Here is a 22786-nt window from a genome sequence, read left to right on the forward strand (position 1 = left end):
GACAAGAGGAGCGGCCACAAACATAGTTTTTATAACGTATGAGCAAAGTCTGCGGAGATAATAAAGGAGACAATATGCTTCTGAGGTCATGTTGAGCAAAACAGATCAAGAGCACAAATTGATCTTCATATATAGTTTTGCATTGTGTTGCCACATTTCACATAATCTTGCCTTACCTAGGAAATTATGTTTTCATCCAGTAATAGAAAGATATAAAAAAAACAAATATATTAGACAATTAAAGATATGACACATTGTAAGAGCATGCTCTTCAAATAGTTTAGAATAAAACCTAACACCACAGATGCTTATTTAATCCTGAAGCGTGTTAACACAAATACACTATCGTCTTTTTAAAATGTACAATAACATATTTTTTCATCATATTACTTGAATATGTTGTGCACATTTATGAAGTAAAAGGCATCAGTCAATAACATGACAGTTCCACATAGAACTGAAAATTCTCAGGCTCCTCCACAAGATGGCAGGATTTACACATGAAAACAAAGAAAAGCATTGAAAAAAATCACACACCCTGAATACCTTTAAAGAGCTATGAAAAGATTTATTACAACATTATTGTAATTTGTATATTTTATACATAGCTTTTACAAGTTACAAGTTTACCGCCAATAACAACATAATAATTAAATGATCACATCCTCGAGGTGGACCCAGAGTTAAGAACAAAACCCCGTAGTAAAGCTGCCATGTTCTGGCTCAAACTCGAAGAGTAACACGATTTTGAACTGCAATAACCCAACAGAGACATCGGTTGAAACATTGGTCTAATTCTCTCAGAATCATGCAGATTAGCACATTACAACTGTCATAGAAATGAACCTCTGAAGCCCGAAAATAAGTTTTAAATAGTCAATATCTAAAAGCGAAAAATGCAGAAGTCTCGTAGAACTACACAGTAGTAAGCCAAAACATTTGAGAGAGAGAGAAGGGGACAAAATTAATCATAATTCTTTTCAATCTTTTCTTACTTACAAAGAGATCTAGATGTGTTTCAAACAACTCTAAAGTTTGGGAGAGTGCTTTAAAAGTCTGTTCAGTTGATTTTTTTATTTTTGACTTTGTTGTTATGATCCGAAGACAACATACTACCAGTAGAGATCCAGACGATAATTCCATCAATGGCATTTACAATGCTTCCATAATTACACTGCAATTCGAAAGAAAACAAAGTGAAAGAACTAATAATGTTTTTCTTTTCTCTCCATGTTTGTAGGAATCCGACACCAAATACAAAGTCAGCCACTTTGTAAGCAAGCGGAATAGAAACCACATATTAAAGCATAAGCCTCTTATCAAAATAAGTCAATTAAAGCTATGAAATATTTTACTATTTTCACTTAAAATGTAAATATAGCTAAACAAACACAGAATACAAACTGAAACCTGCAACAAATAAATAATAGCATCCAGAGAAAAAAGCCTTCGAAAAGTCCACGGTGCAAGAAACAAATCTTCATGTTATTGGTGTAAAAATGTTCCCAAGAACTTCATCAAGAAGTTTCACACAACAGCAGGTTTCTATTTCAAGACTGATGGTCAGTTCAGATCCGTTTTTTTAAAGCTACTATCAAAAGCAGCTGGAAGTGCTCAAATGTCAGCAAGCACTCGATCAATGATCATTCAAATAAAAAACAACCGTTCATTCTCTCTCCTCATGTGCAAAATATAAAAGGCAAAGAAATTAAAGTGACAATTCCTTCCATCTTCAAGCCTCTAATAGTGCTTTATTAAGTCCACAATGTATGATTCTGGACACATTCAAACTAGACAATCCTTCATTCAGCGCTCTATAAATACACACATACAGAAACACAATTAAACAATCAGAACTGATCTCCATGATCAGTCCTTTTTCCCACTACGGTCTTATCACTCTTTGTAAAAATGCGCTGGATTAAAAAGAGCTCAGATCAAAATAGTGAGACAGAAACGCATCCCGCTCATTTCAATGTGGCTGCCGAGAATTACAGTGACCGATGTAGAGGCCCGATCAGCTTCCTGAAGACTGGGTTTGAGCGGTGGAAGCCCCGCCCACTTGTGACTCCGTCTCTTCTTCTGTGCTGTGGTCTGCTGCAGGCTCCAGAGCGGGGCCGGATGCGAGCGCCGCCGCGGTTGCCGTGGACGAGCCGATGCCGTTGGATGTGCTGATGGAGCTGTGCTGAATGGCCTCGTTCTGTGGGCTGCTGGGAACAGACATCTCCCCACAGCTGTCTTCCTTATCTGGTTCTGAAACACAAAGGACAGAAGCGACTTAGACATCATGAGACACAGCGAGACTCGATGGAGCCTACATTTAGCACGTGAACACGAACGTATGATCTTCATCAATCGGAATACACTTTTGGGGGGCGTGACGCTGCACTTCTGGTGTGCGACCCCTTTAGTGAAGGTTAAATTCTGACCCTGCATATGGTTGAACTTTTTCAGCTTAACGCTTTGTCTTTTATTAATCCCCGTGTTTGCTTCATAACCTTTAATTAAAGTTACAATGTCATTTTAAACCAACATCATCAGGGTGTATTAGAGGCTGTAGCATGCGACCAGACTCTCGCACCCCTCCCTCCAACCTCTTCGGTTCCTGCCAACTACTGCAGCGACAGATAATTACTGCACCTGATTTTAATGATACACACACAGGAGAGCGCGAGAGATGCGCGGTCCAAATGCCACCAGCTGTTCTGCAGTTGCATGGCATTAATTGGCTCCTGATGAGGAAGGGAACGAGAAAGGCCCGCTCTCGCTCTTTCTCGTAGCGAAACGCAGACTGGCGTGAGAATTAATATGGCTAATGAAGTGAACGCCGCTGAAATGGCACTTGGTAATTAACGCAGGGCTATTCCATTGTGTGTGCGGTTCGCATCTGAATCAACTGGGCTCCGATTGTGCTACACGTGTATGCTACAGGGTTGTATACACTCTCCCCTGCCCAACACAGGGAAGGTCGAACTCGGCATAAATCTGAGGTGGTTTTTCTCTTCTCGTCTTTGTATTCAGGCGTCTGTAATTACTCCTAATGGTATTAAACCGAAAGGAGTTGATGTATTATCCTGCACAGAATCTCTGCTCACCTCCTCTAAGATCATCTCCACTCCGAGCAGATGGGGCCTGTGCAATGCCAATAGGATGCATGGCCCATCTTGTTTGCGGGGCAGCTCGGGTAATACTTTCCCACCTGCTATCAAGGCAGGTCGAGAGATTCCAGAAAACATGCTTATCATATAAGCAATGTTTGGCAAGCGTGGATCTGTTGGACATACTTTATGCTGCGACAAGCACTCTTCCATGTTAATAAGATGGAGTCCATGTTTACACTGCTCACGCTGCAGTTTGGTGTTCAGTGTGGCTCAGAAGCTTGCCGCTGCCGACGATCGTATCACGTCAAGTATGAACACGCGGTGACTAAGTTCAATTGATAAAAACGTCATGTGTATTACGCTCTGTAGAGAAATGCATATGTGCACGGGTACATTTCACATTTCGCATCTAAATCGGCATGGAAAACGCAATTTTCTCCTTTCCTCCACAGCGTTTGGGAGCATGCACATTCCTGCTGTTTGCCATTGCTAAGCATCCATGGACCACGCTTGCCGTTAAGAGGATGAGCTCTTAACAAAGTATATATATGGATTATATGCACTTAAAATACCTTGCAATAACTTTGCTACTAGATTTATTTACACTGTGATCATCTGTGTCTCCATCTTTGCTGCGCTTGTCTCTATTGCTCCACAGGACTGATTGGTTGGTTGGTGTGGCATTCTGAGTTGAAATATTTTCATCTCGATGCGCACCGACGCACATAGAAAAAAGTCGGCCCAAATTGACTGTGTCGCCCCCATTTCAGCATGCTTGCCGCGTGTTTTCATTTGAAATAACATAGTTGCACACACAAAAGAGGCAAAATGTGAACGGCCCTAATATTTTTTTAAGTCTTTTAAACATTTTTGAGGATAACGAAGTATTTTGAAAAACACACTAGAAACAGATACAGAGCATTGCATTTAATCCAGACAGCAGCACAGTAGTCTGGGAACTGGACTGCGTTTGGTAACCAAAGGTGCTCCAACACGTCGCTCAGACTGCACTTTTTCATCGTATTAAGAACGCTTTTTGACAGGGGATGACCATCTGGCGCTCTCTGTACCACGATGAATGTAGAACCCACTGGCGTTGTTTACAAATCCGGCAAAGACCGAACGGCGCTCTTGAGCGCGTCTCATTTGCACAGGTGACTAATATATGACCCCTCACGCTGCACTGTGACATCTGCGGCGTAAACAGGATTGAGGAATGGTTTCGATCATCTCCATGCTATCCTCTTCCTCTAAAAGACCTGCCAGATGCCTGTAAATGAAGCCGCTCCCCGACAAGCCAATCTCACCGCCCATAATATGCATGAGACCTGTCAGTCAAGCTGCTTAACAATGCCGTTGCATAATGAACTGTGCGGCTGCAGCGCCGCATCCCAGTTGCGAAACTGCGCTTCTGTCAGGCTCCCAGCTATAATACACTCATTTTGAAGGCAATCATTGTCAATACAAGTCAGTGCCGGCTTACGGAATGACGCCGTGCGTAAAATCTACGACGTACGGGCTGCGGCGTGAAATCAAAGTGGCCAAAGTTATCTACAACAAAGTGTTTACAAACCAGCAAAGAGGCATGGACCACCATTAAGTTTAAGTGTCTGCCGAAGGCCGTGGTAGAGCCGCCGGCAGATGCGCACACACGCACACAACCGTTCCTCTGTCCCCGTGACAACAGCTAATTGATATGAAGTGGCTGCATATGGCAGTCGAGCCGCAGATCTGCACATTTCAGAAGGCGTCATTAAGGCATAACGGCCAAAGACGCACGTGTAACCAAAGCAGCCCCCCGTTTCTGAATGCCTCTTTATCACTCATCTTAGAGAGGACGACGCCACATACAGCAGGGATCATTTTGTTTGGGAGCATCACTGGTGTGCAAATATATGAGTATGTGGTCGTTCTACAGTGATAATGGGAAGAGATGAATCTGTGTTATTTTGCACACAGGGCTAGTTCATATTTCGCTCTTCGCATTTCATCAAATACCCTATAGAACACTCATTAGGAATAACGCTCATCTGTTATAGTCAAAAAAATAAACTGCCAAAAAAAACTTTCACATCCCATTAAGCGGGCCTGGCAGTCCAGAGATTTGAGCTCATCTTCATAAAAAGATCGACAGTCGGCTTGTCCAAACATCGTACAAATACGAAAAATGACGTGAGCGCTGAAATCAATCTCAGGTTACACATGAGTTTGAAGTAATTTGCAATGTGTTTGACTTGACGTAAAGCAGAATATTCAGTGGAAAACTATGTAGAGAAGAATTTAATTGTGTCCATAAGGATTTAAATGGATCATGGAAAGTGGGCCATGCTAGGCTAGTATACTATTAGTGATACTTGCTCATGTAATAAACAAACCTCTAACCCTAAGTATTAAACTTTGCCACACAAATCCATCGGTCAACCGATTAGAACATCAGGAACAGCGAACCATCACTATCAACCAATTGTAGCATTTCATCAAAAATGAAAGACTTTCACTAGCCACATAGTATCCATACTTTAATATAACTATAAAATGTGCTAATTTTGCTTATACAATATTACACATTTTTCTCTCACAAACATCTCTTTTGGATTGTGAAAGGATGTGCTTCATGGAGCTTCAACATTTTGGGCCCTATATAAGACACTACGTTGTTTTACAATAAAACGATTCTTTGTGTCATATGCATCTAGAACAGATCAAGAGCAAGTATCATTCACAATTCCTGCTTTGGTGGTGTGGTGGTACTCACGCTGGTATCCTGATTTCTTCTGTAGGAGTGTCACAGGACAGTCCTTATGTGCCAACAAAAGCTGTTTCAGCTGAGAAACCTCATTACGCAGAAGAGTCACTTCATTCTGGACACAAAGAAAAGAGAAAGAAACATGTAATCTGTCAAAGCGAGAAATCTTTAACTCTTCATTTTTTGGGACACAATTATAGCTGCTTAATGGCAGAGTCCCAGGAGAGAGAAACAGAGAGAAGCCCACATCCCTCCCGCCAAACGCTGTCGCCCATTCTGGTGAGATTTACTCTCGGCTGCCGTTAGGACTCCCATGGGGCCGCGCTGTTCTCCGTGTGCTAAAGACAGACTGTTTAACAGTGAAGGTGACTTAACAGAGAAACAAGGAAAGGCCGCAACACCCCGCCGTACATTTAACCGCTTCCTCTGTACCTCAGAAACGTGGCCGACATTTAATCTAGGAGTCTAAAAGCGTGCCAGTTTATTTCATTCCATCTGTTTCATCTTGGCAGAATTGGCACGGTGGGCAGCAGAGAAGCAGATTTAAACACAGATGCTCCGACACAGAGGTCCGTGTCGACGAAATGAACACTGCCAACCTCCATTATGACCACAAAGCAGCTCTCTCTCGCTTTCTATTCTGGTTCTCTGGTTTCCACATAACATTAAAATTCACTGTGTCCATCTGAACCTCTTGACCAAAGGCAGCTGTAATTATCATGTGTATAATCGTTTTTTACAGTTGTTTACAGTAAACAGCTGCAAGAGAATTTTCATTGAAAAGTTTTAGCAGACGCTTTAATCCAAAGCAAATGAGAAATCCAAAAAACATTTTGGGTAAGTTTCAATGGTAACCAACATACAGGTATGGTGCTCTTGCCCTGCTTTTCAATAATAAAACAAAACCTATAAAATCTGATGAATCAGAAATTTCCTGTTTTCAGAAATACGGCAGATAAAGAAGAGCTAGCCCGTTCAGACCATAAAGTGTTTAATGTTATCACAAAGCGGCCGCGTCCATAAAGACGGCACAGGGGAGATGTTTGGCCCGAGTGTTGCCGTGTGCTGGTCGGCAAACCCTGTCACCTCATTAAAAAGCCTGTTAAGGATGATGTTAACGTAATTGAGCATCATTAGAGCTCGACGCTCTGATCAGCTGGGCCAACGGGGCATAGAGGGACCATTACACCAGCCCATCAGCGCTGATAAATGCCCGCGTATTAAACACCAAACACACTGTCGCGCTTCTTCTCGGTTTCAAACATTCTGGGATCCACCCAACAGCCTTCTTCAGCTCTCCATCTGTTTTATGTTAGTCCATCCCTTCGCACGATCCACAAACGAATGGCCCCACCCCGGCGCTAAGCCATCACGCTTTGTTTAAATGGACAAATAAAAAAAACGGCGCGCAAATAAACACTGGCACATCTCATTAAATTGTCTGAAACGTGCCGACGCCGAGCCACACTCTCTGTTATCAGCAGAGACAACGGTTACGTGAACTGTTTCGAACTTGTCAGCGGCGGATCCTAATTGCCTGCTACAAACCGGGGGTTGAGAAAAAGACGGCTTTCCCTGAGAGAGTTCCGGGGCAGCTCGCGAACGCTCCGACAGAAGAGACGACACGCTTGTTTGCCGATGACATCTGGAGGAAACGTCTTTATTGACAGGGCCATATCGATGTGCGGGACTCCAGCGAACACGGCGTGGCTGTCATGCAAATGCACTTCTTAATTTCTATAAATGACTTCATCACAGTCTTTGTCTCGCTTTCAGATGTGCACGTGATATGCGCTCGAGTCGGGTGACTTTGCATCTCTGAGGTGTGTACCTGTAGCTGTCCGTTCATGGAGCTCATGTCTTCGGCTTTCTTCTCCAGATTTTGCACCCAGACTTTCCTCTTCTGCCTGCAGCGAGATGCGGCGGCCCGGTTTCTTTCCAGAAACTTCCGCCTTTTCTCGTCTGGGTCGTCGCTGGTGGTACGCCGCCGTCGACCGCCTGTGCTGGTCGTGTGCTGTGCTGGTGGGGCTGGAGACACCTACATGGCAATCAAACATACATGTGTAAAAATAAACTTATTTGAATCTAACAGATACAACAGTGATATCAAAGATAGCACACACGCAACAAGAAACAACCACTGCTCAATAAAACACGTTAAAGCTGCAATTCGTAACTATTTTGGATTACAAATAATAATGCACCGATATATCGGCCAATAAAAGCGATTATTAGCCCATGGTTTAAAAACAGCCAATGATCAGGGCTGATATATCCTGTCAATCGAAAGAGGACAGAACAATGCAATGAAATTGTGCTTTGTAAATAGAAAATGTTAAAAGGAGTAGTTCACTTAACAGTTATTTTTATTCCTACTATGGAAAGTCAATGGGGGCAAATGTTAAAGTGAACTACTCCTTTAAAAAAACATCACCAGTTAGTTATTATATGAATTAGTATGAATATTAGCCAGTGTTGGCTAAACCTGGTGCACTTTACATATTGTATGTGTTATTTATGTGCATTGTCCCTGATTAAATAAAATGAAATTAATAACATTCAGAAAGTAAAGAAATATTCATTAAATCTTCAGAATCTGTAGTAATCGGTGGATATCACTCTGAATAATCGGTATTAGTGGAGAAATTTTGTATCTTTGCATCTCTAGTTAAAAATCAACAAAAATCAGCTATTGAGCAAGTGCGTAAAAAGTCAGTGTTGGAAATGGTCCTTTTAGCTCGATTCACATTACTGTAGCTTATCGTTTCTTATACCACGCGGCTGTGGAATCCTTTATTCTGATTGGCTGACGAACGTTCTACGGATGTGCACTATTTTTCAGTCAAACGCACACCTATGAAGTTCTTCCAGGTCTGTCGACCGCATTACAGTGCGATATCACCACGCCAAGTTTAACTGAATAAAGTTATACTGTAGCCTACTGGTCACCAGTGAATGAAGATCTAACAACAAACAAAATGACAGGTAATTTCCATTGTTTGAGAAGAAATAACTATTTACATTTATTTCAATTTCAACAACAACACAAGGTGGCAGAGCTGTGCTGGACTGTCCGGACGAAAAAGGAAAACCTATTTAAAAGTTAACGGCAAACCACATGACACAACCAGCGGGTTAAAGATAATACTTAGAAACAGGAAAATAACACAAAACAACAGCTTAACTTGTTTAAGAATTGTCTTAAAGGCAAAAATACGTCTTTGGGAGAGATAAATGGCCTTTAAAAACACAGCAGCAAGCTTTCTATGGCACTGTGAGAACCGCAGCTGGCACACAAAACTCTGTGTCATGTTTTTTCTACAAATACTTTTCTGATATGACCAGGCTGTTGAATACGGCGAAAACAAATATCCATACTTGGCTTTTCTGTCTAAATGAAGCAAACGCATGTTGATAAGCGCTGTGCTGTATGTTTGCCTCAGATATTAGTTGTCAGGGTTGTGGTATGTTGCCACACTGAGTTCGACAGTTACAACTATTTAAGTAAAAAGTCTGAGCTAAACTTAATTATTGATTCTTTTGTGTAATAAATCATCTATAACGGCAAATTCATATTTGATGCCTAATTCATCTAGTGTTCCTTTTGAACTACATTTGCCGGTGACAATAAAAACTCGGCACATCCTCACAATACATACAGGAGTTTCTGTAGTGGATGTGGCTGGTTGCTGTAGTGACTTTGGCCGGGGCTCTTCTGATGGAGGCGGCTCTGGGGGCGGAGTTTGGCTGGCTGAGCTGCTCTGGATGTCACCTGCATCTCCATTGGTTACCTGAGGGAGTTGTTGACTGAGAGCCGCCTTTAGCTTCTGTAGATGAGAAAGACAGGAGAGAAGCCGACACTTGAAATGTTTGCATTAGCAATCTGTCACGTCTGCATCTGAATCCAATCAGTGAAATCCACACAGAAAACACTAAATAATCTCTTTCATTGTTTAGTCACACGAAATCACATCTCCGATGGCAAGCCCAGTGGACCATTAAAAAACGGTCTGATGCGTACTGCATGAGAAAACGATCTGATTGGCTGGCTTGACATTTTCAGGGTGCATCAGTCAGCTAGAAAACACACACCTGGTTAAAAAGAACAAGGCAGAAACGATGGAGCTTGTGTGAAACTATTAGATTTTTTTTATTTTGTTCGCAGGGTTACATCTTGGAAAAATCTATTCAGACGTTTTGTCGAACGCACACTTGCATATTCACATTTATACCAAACTCAAGCTGGTCAGCTGAAAGTCAAGCGGTCCGTCCCTGTAAAACAGGCTGTGTTTACAATCTACGATGTGCACTAGACGTTACGCCGTAGGTAAAAATCTGTCTATGTGTGGCGCATTTAACCGTGAAATCTCCCTCTTTTCAGCACTTTTCTATACCTGCAGGAGAACTGCAGTGAAACGAGAAAAGCACGGCGCTATCTTGCTCTCTCAGGGATCAGGAGGCTAAACTACATTAGAAAGCTGCAAAGACTGAAGATTAGAATAATTAACTTATGCAGAAAACCAGAGGCAAGGATTAAAACAACATATTCATCACAGCTTTAAACAGATGCTTCCCTCGGAGCTCTTCCACAGGAGGAAGAGCTGTCGTGGCTAATTCCCTATTCCCTAGAGACGTCTGTGATTCTCTCTCGTCTCTTGTTAAATCTGCCTTTCCCTGGCGTACTGTAGCACACGCAACACGGAGACCTCATCGCTGAGCACTGCTCACTATCAGCACCCCCCCAATAATGACAACGCTCCAAGACAATAATACTTTCTTACTTCTTCAGCATTTTTATGATCTTCCATTTATAATTTTATATCAATCTATTTAGTCTGAAAAGGCTTAAAATGTCTTTTGTTTCAGAATGTTCATCGCGTGTTTTCACACTGGTTTTCACTAAATAATATGGAAGAACCATATTCAAGCTCTTTTTCATATCAATATAACAATAACCAGCACATTGTTTTGCAATTGTAGTAACCACAACAAGATAACAAACACCTCGATAGCAGGTGTGGGAATGTAACTACGGCCACAACGATACGCATGCATTCATTTTATGGAGAAACAAGAAAAGACCTTTATTTTACCAGACCAATATATCTAGCAAATTAGTTTATCGAGTAATACAATTCCTGAACCCGACGTCTCTCCATCACTAGAAGGGAATTATTCACCTGAAACCATTCATACAGGGCCTGTGAGAAAGACTAAGAGAGAGAGAGAGCGATAGACGGAGGGTCTATGAAGCATGTGAGCGGGGCCAGTCCGATTCATATTTCATATCTGCCATCTCAGCCCCATCATAGCAGTAGCCCTACATCTCAAGGGTTTTTTTTCAACCATCTGCTACTTTAATACTTATCTTTATTTTGCAACTAATTAACAGCATAATCTTCTAAATTCAGCAAGTTAATTATCATTATTGTGCTCTTTGCAGCATCATCAGTCCTTGTAAAGTGCCGTGTCTGTGTGGCTGGGGATAAAGAGAGATAGAGGGATGGGGCGCGTGATGAGGGCTCATTAGATGTTTTCTGATGACTTGAGGTTTTGTGTGAAGTGTGGGAGTCTCGTATGTGCGTGAATGTCTTTTATGTGTGTAGATGTATGATCATGTGCTCTGTGTGTGAGAGAAAGAGCGCTTCTATTGTTATATTGTTTTAACGCCTACAGCAGTTCACGGCCACTTCAGGGCTTGGAAAACGTTTGTTTCAATGAAAGGAAAAAATGCTGTTTATCGAAATACAAGGTCAATCAGATAGTATAAATTCTATATTTGCTTTAAAAAAGTTAGATAACGTACAATTATATATTTTGCAGTAGAAATGTTAGTGTCAAAACATTATCTTTGTTATTATGTTTAATGAAATTCATCTCTTGGAATAATACTGGAAAAATAATTTGTCATTTCATTATAAGTAATTGCGGGCCTACAAGGTACAGATTCAGAAAATTGGAAGGTCATGAGCCCTTGTACACCTCAAGAATGAATTTATTCAACAAACTTATGGACGCAGTCATACACGACAAGATTTAACTATGCTCTGACAAATTCAGAGGTAAATTAGGTTTAAAATATAGTTACATTAAGTTTTTCATTTGTAATAATATCTCACATTATTACCGTTTTACTGTATTTGTAATGAAAAATGCAGCATTGGTAAGCATAAGAGACTATTTTCTTTCAAAAGCAATAAAATATCTTACAATATTAATAAGCTAATATTAATAAGCTAACCTATTTTTTTTAATCTGTAGCAGGCACAAATCTATCATCAGTGCTCATGCTTTGGCAATGCGTTCCCAACCCTAATGTTGACTTAAAACGTCATATATTACAGGGCAGATTATATAAATATATATTGTGTAATACACAATTTGTCTAAATCTATTTTCTTAAAAATAATAATAAAATATTCATGAACTAAGTGAATGTTTATTAATTCTATATTTATATATTCTATATTCGTGACCTGTGCTAGCATGAGTCGGAACGCACTCATAATTTGAGCTACACAGGCAAAAGGTTGATTTTGGTCGAACTGAGGTCTTCATAAAAATAACGAACAATTCACACTGTACATTTTGTGATGATGACTTCAATTCATGATAGAGTTTACAATGTGGCCACGGATTTGAGCAGGCTGGTCCTGCCCGAAACACTCCACTTCATACACGTTACCAATTTAGCTCACAATTTTTGTTGACATGTTTGAAACCGAAAGTGCTCCTTACATACTATTTTGTCTATCAAGATCCTCTTTACAAATAATCACAACATTTGTTAAAATTCTGCAGAAGTAAAAAGCTAACACGATGCTATAAACAGACTACACTTAAGGCCGCTCCATATCAACGTCACCACCACCAAGCCTCCGACAACTCTTTTAAACTTTATTCAAAATGTGCTCCCTGGTAAGTTTTTTATATTAAATCTACATGTAGGATTGTTAGGGCTAAATCGTAATAGTTTTTTAAACAATGAATAATTAATTTATTATAGTAACATAAATGTTTAAAATAACACACGCCTGGGCAAGTTGTTTTTTGAAAGTAATTAGGACTGGATATTGATACAGATTTCCAGATAATAGACAATTTGGAAATAAATTCTCTCTCATGCTGTTTTTTGGAACATAAAAATATTGATTGTATTTTGTAATTTGATTTTCATCACGTTGGTCATATTTCATAGCATTACAAATGTTCTTTTTTATTACATTAATAAATAACGTAGATCTTAAAGATGCATTCATTATATTGCACATACATTTTGTTACACATTTACTGCTTATATGTCAAATGTACTTTTCCAAGTATACATACTCTCTTCTCATCTTCCATTCTGTCATCTTTCCTTCCTCCCACAACCCCCTCGCTGATTAAAAGCCCACTATTGATTGGCCATTTACTCAAGACATGTGACCAATCTGATAATACTGTGGGCGGGACACTAAGCCAGACTGAGCTTTCAGAGAGAGGTGGCAGAATTACAGGTAATCAGACCAGACAAAATAACAATTCCAATAATTAGAAAAATCCTCATTTTCAAAATCGATAAAAATAAATGTTTAAATGTATGAAAGTATGTTTGTTTATGTAGGGTTTCAATGTTATGCTGGTGTCACGCACACTCACAATACAGACAAATGCCCTCTAGTGCCATTATAATTGAACTACAATATTTGTGTGGCATTGTTATGGATTGAAAACTCTCCTGCTCCTCTGGACTAGAGAAAAATCATATTTAAGATTAGAGATTTACCATCTTGGCTTCTGATTGGACAGGCAGCGGAGAGGAGGGGCCAGGGATTCCAGGGACACTAGGCACTATAGTGACTGGTCTGACCAGCTGAAATCACATAAATACAGAAGCAGTTAGAACGGTAAATGATGAGTATTTGTCAGTCTCGTGCTGAATGTGAAAAACAAATGAAATAAAAATAAAAAACACAAAACTGCCTTATATTCATGTTCCAGCGTGTTGTGTTTATATCTGGTTAAGTGCAATAAAAATACACCAATGATTTTGTCGTTGCTGACACCATCCTCCTCCATCTGACCTGCAAGATCGCCATGGTACAGCGATTCGGTGAATATTCATGTAGCATTTATATGTAGGGTTTAAACTTTTGGGACAAAACTGCAGGAAAGTAAAAGTCGAAAGTGCATCCTGTGTAAAAGCCGTGTGCAGAGGGCACTTCTTATATTTGCAGTAGCCGGCATTTTCATCTTGTGGAAAATGCAGTCCCAGAATGCACTGCCATTAGCTTATGCATATGTATAAAAAATGCAACCGTTGAAGATTGTGGAAATGTAAAAAAAAATATATGAATAATATAATATTTATGTAACAGAAACACACTGTTGCATTAAAGTCATTATTAGTTCAATGACATTCATATAATGTCTCAGCACGGGAGCTTTATGACCACATGTAGGTGAGAGAGGAGTGTGTGTGCTGGACACTCACAGGAATGGCAGTGGGTATGTGGACGCTGGCGATGGTGGCTGGGATGGCGACTGGCATGGTCTGACCGTTAGGCAGCTGCAGGAGAACCGGAAATGTGCCTGCCACCGGGTGACTGAGGACAGAAAAAAACACACACATTTTTTAAAACGAATGTTAAATAACATTAAGACTTATTGAGCTACAACAATGTATCATATCATTCAATATAATTCAAATACAAAACAAGCAAAATGGCATCACACTTTAAAGTCAACATGAAGCGGAACTTGCAATTCCTTTCATTTGTGTGTTTTTCAAGCTTTTGTCATGTCTTAGATTTCCAACAGGGGGCCATGGCTGACTTCCAAGGGGGCCAGAGGATGACTAATAATTGAAAACAAGACAAAATGGGCATTGATTACATTTTAAAACCAATATATTACTTAATATATTCTATTCTCCAGTAAAAGGGATAGTTCACAATAAAATGAAAATTCTGTCATCATTTACTCACCTTTGTGTTGTTCCAAATGTATATACATTTCTTTGTTCTGACGATATTTGGACGAATGCTTATAACCAAACAGATTTCGACCCCCATTGACTCCCATAGTAAAGAATTTTGTTGTCTCTAACACAAAAGAAGACATTTTGAAGAATGTAGGACCGCAAACAGTCCTGGGGAAGTTCCATCGTAATTTTTCCTACCATGGTAGTCAATGGTGCCGGAGAACGTCTTGGTTCCAAGCCTTCTTCCAAATATCTTTCTATGTGTTCATCAGAACAAAGACATTTATACAGATTTGGAACAACTCGAAGATGAGGAAATTATGACAGAATATTCACTTTTGGGTGAAGCATCCCTGTAATATCAAGCTCAGAAGTATTTTATTGGCTAGAATTTTTCTTCCTTTGAATATTGTTGAATACAGTGAGGGGCCTTGGAGTCAAAATGGGTGAGAAGCCCTGATCTAGGAGAACTTGTGGAGAATTGTGAAGGACTACGATCTCCACGAAACACCCACCTTTCTAAACATTTACTCTTCTTTATTGTTATAAACAATCGTATGAAATTAGTATGTCTATATTTTGAAAAATGCGCACAGATGAATATTTTGAACAAATCTTGGAATGTATATTAGGAAAGTAGACAGGGTTAATTGGAATATCATGTTGACTTTTAAGTATTCGACAAAATAAATAATCAAAAACAAAATTTTGTAGAAAAGAAATCTGGTGCATAATACAAAACAAAAGGCTCGAACAAAAACCTCCGGTGGTTGAGCACTTAAAAAAAATATTTGATGTGAAAATAAGGACATACGGATCACAAGGAACTGAAATGAAGTCATAAAATCTCCAAGTAAATGAGTGACACAAACGAAAACGGCAAATGAGTCACGTAGAAGAAAATGATGGTAAACTGAGAAAGAAGCAAAATAAGTCACGTTCAGAAGTTACTTACACTATCGGCCTACTAGAGGATGGGACCTGGGTTATAACAGAGCTAGATGTTGGAGATGGGAGAGCTTGCTGAATAACAACACCAGTGTCAGAGCTGGCCAGAAGTACATTGGGAACTTGGAGGGAAGCAGGACGGACTATAGTGGATGGAGGCAGAGAGGTCGGCTGCAAAGAAACCTCCTGAAAACACCACACGAGAGCCAAGCTGCATCATCCGCTCACACAGCACTAATCTAACTCAACTCTTCCTGAGAAAAAAGAGCCATCACACCAATAGAGACCTGTATATTTGAGATGCCCTACAGCTGGTTCAAGACATATTCTCTGTTCCAAAACCTACAAACAGCTGAAGTAAGTGATCACACACATGCTCCTACTGTGTAGACTGCTCCGTACACGATAAGCAGCGAGACTACGCCATTAAGATTTTTGAGGCAGCATGTATCCATCACAGACAAAGCAATCCCAGAATGCACTGGAACGAAGACAAATTACTGCCATTGCTTATAGGGTTCAATGGGGCAGACCCGTGTCTCACCTTGTCATCAGTGGTAGTAGACTCAGGGTGAGGGAGCGGACTGACTCTCTGAGACTCAACAGATGTTTGCTCCACTATTTTGTTACGAACAACAGGCGTGGCAAGAGGAGACAAGTCCAGAGGCAGCTGCAATTTGAAGAAAGAATTATTAGTGTCGTCTTTTCTGCCTTGTGAGGTGTCAGGGCTGTACATATATGAAAAAATCGGTATGTGTTAAGAATAAATGTAATGAAGATCAAATGAGCCCTATGATCTGCGCGATGGGGGAAAACCTGGAAGGAATCAGGGAATCATATTCTACTATGTTATTTAAATATGTCCTCTGGTTGTTCTGTGTGTCTATGAGTGAACGAGTTGCACACTTTAACATGTTACAAGGGTGACACTCGTGGATTCGTCTGTATCTTATTATACGAGGACATGAAGACATTGAACTTAATCCACAGTTATTCTGAGTTTATTTGAAGAACATTTCACTGTTTAAGAGAAGCTACTGTCAAACACACTGAAGCTCAAGCGTCTTCGCAAAGCCCTGCCAAAATAAAAGTCTGCTTAATTTTAACCAGATGATAAAATAATAAACTTTATTCAAATGTATAAACTGTAGTAAACACTATAGTTTACTTTAATATATTTGAACCTTACTATAGTAAATATTATAGAACACAAGATTTTTACTGCAGTCTTATGTCGAAAAAACGAATGAAATGGTTAATTTACATGTAATTTACATGTTACATGTCTTGAACATACAAGCGGTATGTAAAATATAACTTATTTAAAAAACAGTACATAAGGCTAATTTTAATTTCATGTTGTCTTCAGGGAACTGTCTTACAATGCCTATACGTTTACCTTTTTAATGTCATCCTCTGTGGCCTTTTTAAAGTCATGCTCAAACGGGCTGGTGAGCTCATTGAACAGCCCGACCTCCTCGCAGTTTTTGAGGAAGCGAGTCGGTGTTGGTGTCTGGTCTGTAACAGCAGCACAAATGAAACGGTTCAAAGTTTATTTCTGTGTAGTGAAAGAAGAGTGTTTTGTTTCTTTTTAGGCTTACCAGCGATGATGACAGTGTCATTGCGTGCCGGACCAAACCTCAGGGTCATCTCATGTTTGTGTTTATGCACCGCCAGGTGGTCTTCATTTGTGAATCGCTGCTTACAAGATCAACAATTAAAGATGTAGTATAGAAACCTTAATCAGAAAAGGCAACTGAAGTCAATCTGCTCGGATCTTAATATCAGTAAAGTACATAAGGTATTTCACATGCCTGTCCACAGCCAGGAGCAGTGCAGAGAAATGGTTTATCATCACTCATATTCAACGCTTCAGTCTGCCACCTGATAGGAAAAGATAAGTTAAACCAAAGCTGCAATATTTTCATAATCCGATAATAACATACAGTCTAAATTTTGGTAAAATTAAAGAAAGCATCTCTCTCTCTCTCTATATATATAGCATAATGTACATAACATGAAGAACTCCATAGCAGTTTCTGTGTGTTAAAAACAGGATCATTCTCATGCAGTAGTGAAATGCGAATATGTCACTTTATTTTTTTGGTTGTGATGTATGTTAATTATTCAATAGTTTTAGTACTTTCACGTAATAATAAAATACGTTGACATGACTTATGGTGAGGATGATGTTCATTCTGCTCTTAATGTCATCACTAATAATGTAAATCTGTATTTCCAAAAGCCAAACTTGAAGTGAAAGGCACAGACAAACATTCCCTCAGATTACACGAACATTGCTACTGACACTGGGACTGCATCAGTACAAAACATCTTGTTTACATCAGTGTCAGCAGGCTTAGCACTGCTAGCGCCGTTAGCCTCTCTTTCTATTCATTTAAATGAGACCTCGGCTACATGCTATTTACCCGTCGCTACCTAACAAAGAAATGCCACAGACCGTGCATATACCATGAAGCGCTTTTATTGTGTTGCATACGGAACGTCCTCGGCTCACCAAGCGAATACTCCTTTAAAAACACGAGTTTGTACATAAAATATTGTGTATTTGTGCGCTTACTCACCCGCGGGCTGAACCCTTCAGAGCCAAAGCCAACTTAAATCAACTATCGCGAGATCTGTGAATTCCGCCACAGCACGCCAAACTCTCGCGAGATATTTGTGCGAACGAGAGAGAGTTGCTCTGTTGACCCCTTCAAACTCGATGCCTGCATTTATTGCTATTCTGGCGAGAAAATGTGACCGCACTTAAAAATTAGCTTGTATTTATAAAAAAATGTAACTTTACAATAGGTTTTTTTTATTATGTATAGTAAACTTGTTCATATGATGTTATGGAATCTACAGGAGGAAATCAGACAAAGAAAACAAAATACAGACAAAATTGTCATACGGTAAACTGGGATCTAAATTTATTCAATGCAATTTACAAAAGCAATTTTTAACCAATTGCAATAAATGTACAGTCATACTGTCGACCAGCAGTTTAAACTCTGAATACATCCGAGTGGACCCCATAAAGTCTACACACACTCAGCACTAGATTTCCCCAATCCTGATGTACAGAGAAGTGCTAAAGGTCTTCCATAGTGAATTTCATGTTGGTTTCAGTAGCACCAATGGAGCCGTTGCATCTATCATACAATGGGCATTAACACGATTTAAGGTTTAAATAGTTAAACTATTTTTAATTGTTAGATGATTGTTCAACGAGTGGACATATTGTGCATTTTGATCTCCCACGAAGACCAACAGCAGACATTTTGGTAGGAACAGCAAAATATGTAATCACGACTGAACTAAAGCGTTACACGACTAGCAGATTTTTACATGGCGAACAGGATCAAGAAAGCAACCATCAAACAGAAGAGCCCCATAGCTTCAGACAGAGCAAAACCCAGGATGGCATATGAGAAGAGCTGCTGCTTTAGAGACGGGTTCCTGCAAGAAAACAAAAACATCACCAACTAAATTATTTTCGTATTTTTAAATAGGCTGAGAAGTATGACTAAAACAGTATTTGTAATACTATAATGGTAATAATACAACCTTTTCAGTTTTACAAAGAGGCACAAGGATATGATTTACCATAAAACATACAAGCACCAGGTTATCAGTGCCTCAAAAACAGAAAAAAGGCGTAATTCGTAAAATTACGAACTTTTTAAAGGTCGCGCTAAAAACAAATCATCGTCAGTCAGAATCTGAACTTTCTGACATGGTCCTTTTGTACATGTAATAATTGTTATAATTCATGCACCGTCAAGCAAGTCAAATGATCGTTGTCTGCTCTTTGCTGTAAGATTTCACTCTGGTGTTTTAGTAGTATTTTGTTTTGCTGCCATCCGCCATCGGTATGCTCCACTACTCCCGTGTTGCGCGTGCGTTATACCGCATTCACAATGAGTCTACGGCTATAAAGGCGGCGCAACTATAAGGATACGTTTTTAATACCAGCCCACTTTGAAGCGGTACTAACTGCTGTGGAAAAGCAAACTGAGCCGAAGTGACGTGAGCTGTACCAAGTGTCATATTTAACCTGACGGTACCAGCGGAAAATCACTATTAGCAACAGTTCACAGAGGGGACTACTGTTTGTATCATATATCATAAAAACCGTTCTGTAAACATACCGCAGTGTAAATGAGATGTGTGGACAGATTTCTACTGTCCGACAGAAAATACATCATACTTCCCAGCACTATTTGATTGTGGTAAAATTGCTAAAACATAGATGCTGATCCAAAAGAGTGTGACATTCATACAAATTACCTGGCATATCCAATGATAAGGCTTCCAAACACCGTTCCAATTCCAGCACCGGATCCAGCCACTCCCACAGTGGCAGCTCCTGCTCCGATGAACTTAGCAGCAGTGTCAATGTCGCGGCTCACGGCACTGGTCTGGAAGTTTCTGAGGACCACCTGAGCGAAGGGCGACTGAGGCAGGGCAACAGCACTGACCTAAAGTTCAAAGAGAGTACGCTACATGAGCCCGCTACTCTCCATCAACAGCAACAACTGTACATCAAACTGACTAATAAGAGATCACTTTATGAAACTTAAGTGACACTTCATTGGTCTTGCAACACTGCATTGCCTTGAAGAAACAAAAATGGAATCAACAATGGCCCAAAAACCAGAGATTGCCATTTCTATCAAGACTAAGATCAATTTCTCTTTGGTCCCAACCAAACGCGTTGTAGTGTTATCTACAATGTATGACCCAAAGTTTTCCAACTACATGTGGTAGGATTAATAGACTGAAGGACTGAAAGGCAAAAAGGAAGTCTGATGCTCACCTCCTGTTTGACCTCTGGTCTGGACAGTACAGCAGTAGATACTGGCCTGTAGAGGGCTCGGGAGCTTGCGCGCACCTAGAAAACACAAAAACACACTGTGTTATGATGGTATTATAGCATCAACTACACATCTAGCAAAACAAAGTACTACATTTGCAGATAAAACACAATGTCTTCTAAAGTGTGTATTCTAAAGCACATTTCCTGTTACAAGTATGAGAATTTCTGCTGGACAGCTACATAAAAAAAAAGTAAGAATCAAGGTCAACAAAGGCGCATTGCAAAGATGCGAACACAGGACATAACAAAACCTGTATTTTTCCGAGATGGAGTGAAGGTGTAGCCTACTTATCAAACACCTTGGCAGATAGCTGTAAGGTCATGGGTTTAAATGCCACAAAACACACACTACATGGCAACCTTGATAAAGACATACAACAGGTCAGTGGAGGGGGGCCGCCCCTTCATTTTGGCCAACTAAACTGTCAAAACTTATTGGACCCAATGGACTAATGCGCTTTATGAGGTTTACTGCACGCAGTTGGTTGCAATGTGTGGTTGCAATGTACCTTCATAAATTACAACTGCAACAGCAAATGCAACAGCGTTTGACCTTAACTAAAACCTCACCCTACATATTAAACTTAACCCAAAGGTCACGTGACATTATATGTTAACCCTGCGCTGAAATGAATGAAGTTCATCCTGCAGGCCCCACAGGAGCGCTTTACACAGCAGGAGACGACCGTTTTAAAAGCACTCACCAGGGCAGGTGTGGACACGAACTTTGCACAGGTGAACATTTTGAGGTTTGGATGATTTTGAGCGGCTCGGGATTTCTGCAAAGAGAAAATCGGAGGTCAGAAAATAAATGAGATTAATAGCTTCCGGAAGACGACTCTATCACTCTGTAACGTATTGTTTTATCATTGTTCTTTGAAGGGACACGCTGTGTTCTTACCGGCAGTGGGTGAAGGCAGATTTTGCTTCTGAGTGTAAATCTAGCGTCCCTGTTTCACTCACCGAAGGAAGGCAGAGGTCGAACCACCAAGAATACTGCGCTTGCGCAGAAAAGGCTCCCCATAAAATCCCGGATGTCAGCGTGACGTCAATACAAGGTTATTTCAATCGAGCTTTATTTTACCACGCACAGAAACAATTTACCCAGAAAGCCTTTTATTATGGCTGTAAAAATGTTTTGATAACTTAAATTAATTATAATTAGCTTAACAAGTCATTACATTTAAACGTAACATTTCTAATTGTGCTTAGTGATAAATTGCTTTAATTTATAGAAACGAACTGTAACGTATTTTGATAGGTTAACGTTGGCCTAACGTAAAATATAACATTACTTATTGATCGCATTATTTTTACTAGGATATATGTTTGTATCCCTGTATTGTTAATAGATAACAGAAATCACAAGGAGATAACATACATTTTGGGATTTAAAAATAAATTTTTTCTAAGTATGTTTTTTTTAATAATTAATTGTATTAATACTGAACTGATTCATAGACCTTTATTATAGATATAGTAAGAATCTAAAAGCATTCTAAAACACAAAGCTTATGTAACTGTTCAGTGAATAAAAATATTAGTTCTATATTTTGACTCAACCTGATATAATATAATGTAGCTACATGTCAGTGATGTTCTTCCAGAGGGGCTTTCGCATGCAGTATTTGTCAGGTTGAATATGATGAATTGCCAGTGGGTTCTGTGGGGTGTGCAGAGGTTCAGGTAATGAGGACCCTAGCATGAGTCCTGATGAGTAGCTGGTGTCTCGGTGTGAGATGCTCTGTCTCTCCACACTCGTAGGCTACAGAATCAGTCCTACTAATACAGGCCAAAGACATCTGACACATACTGAAAACATGCCAGTCGAGTGTCCAGAACACACCTAAAACCACATACTTACATAGGCCTACTTGACACGCACACAGGTACAGTTGCAGAACTGAATAAGATTGAAAAATCCTGCAGTATGTTCGTACTTCCTAACGCCACAGATTAAAAATTCACAGGGTAGCCTACTTGGTACTTGATTCCAAAAATAATCGATTCTTCAAGTCCAAGGCAACACTTTTTTTAGAGTCGACTCCAAAGCTCGAATCGACTCCACTGAAGGCCTTGACATATCTGGGTGTTACATGAGTAAAACTACACGTGCCCATTAATTTGCCTACCAAATTACTGTA

The 22786-nt window shown here is 39.9% G+C and overlaps 2 protein-coding genes across 3 annotated transcripts; both read right to left on the minus strand.

Moving 5' to 3' along the window:
* Positions 1-543: 543 nt before the first annotated feature.
* Positions 544-18383, minus strand: atf2 (activating transcription factor 2). Of its 2 annotated transcripts, none has more exons than XM_079463501.1 (12): positions 18346-18383; positions 17575-17644; positions 17362-17458; positions 17160-17278; positions 16305-16430; positions 15768-15946; positions 14324-14435; positions 13616-13702; positions 9507-9674; positions 7679-7885; positions 5857-5962; positions 544-2253 (listed from the first exon to the last, which is right to left on the minus strand). In XM_079463501.1, exons 2-12 carry the CDS (start codon positions 17620-17622, stop codon positions 2018-2020), a joined length of 1485 nt encoding a protein of 494 aa, XP_079319627.1. In that variant the 5' UTR covers positions 17623-17644; positions 18346-18383; the 3' UTR covers positions 544-2017. The 2 variants fall into 2 exon arrangements, with proteins under 2 accessions (XP_079319627.1, XP_079319626.1); XM_079463500.1 differs by having other exon boundaries at positions 18233-18348.
* Positions 18384-18523: 140 nt separating this feature from the next.
* atp5mc3a (ATP synthase membrane subunit c locus 3a) lies at positions 18524-21733 on the minus strand. Its single transcript, XM_079464970.1, has 5 exons — positions 21544-21733; positions 21347-21421; positions 20583-20657; positions 20054-20244; positions 18524-19222 (listed from the first exon to the last, which is right to left on the minus strand). Exons 2-5 carry the CDS (start codon positions 21383-21385, stop codon positions 19108-19110), a joined length of 420 nt encoding a protein of 139 aa, XP_079321096.1. The 5' UTR covers positions 21386-21421; positions 21544-21733; the 3' UTR covers positions 18524-19107.
* Positions 21734-22786: the final 1053 nt, after the last annotated feature.

This window comes from Barbatula barbatula (assembly GCF_947034865.1).
Source record: "Barbatula barbatula genome assembly, chromosome: 9".
Lineage (NCBI taxonomy): Eukaryota > Metazoa > Chordata > Actinopteri > Cypriniformes > Nemacheilidae > Barbatula > Barbatula barbatula.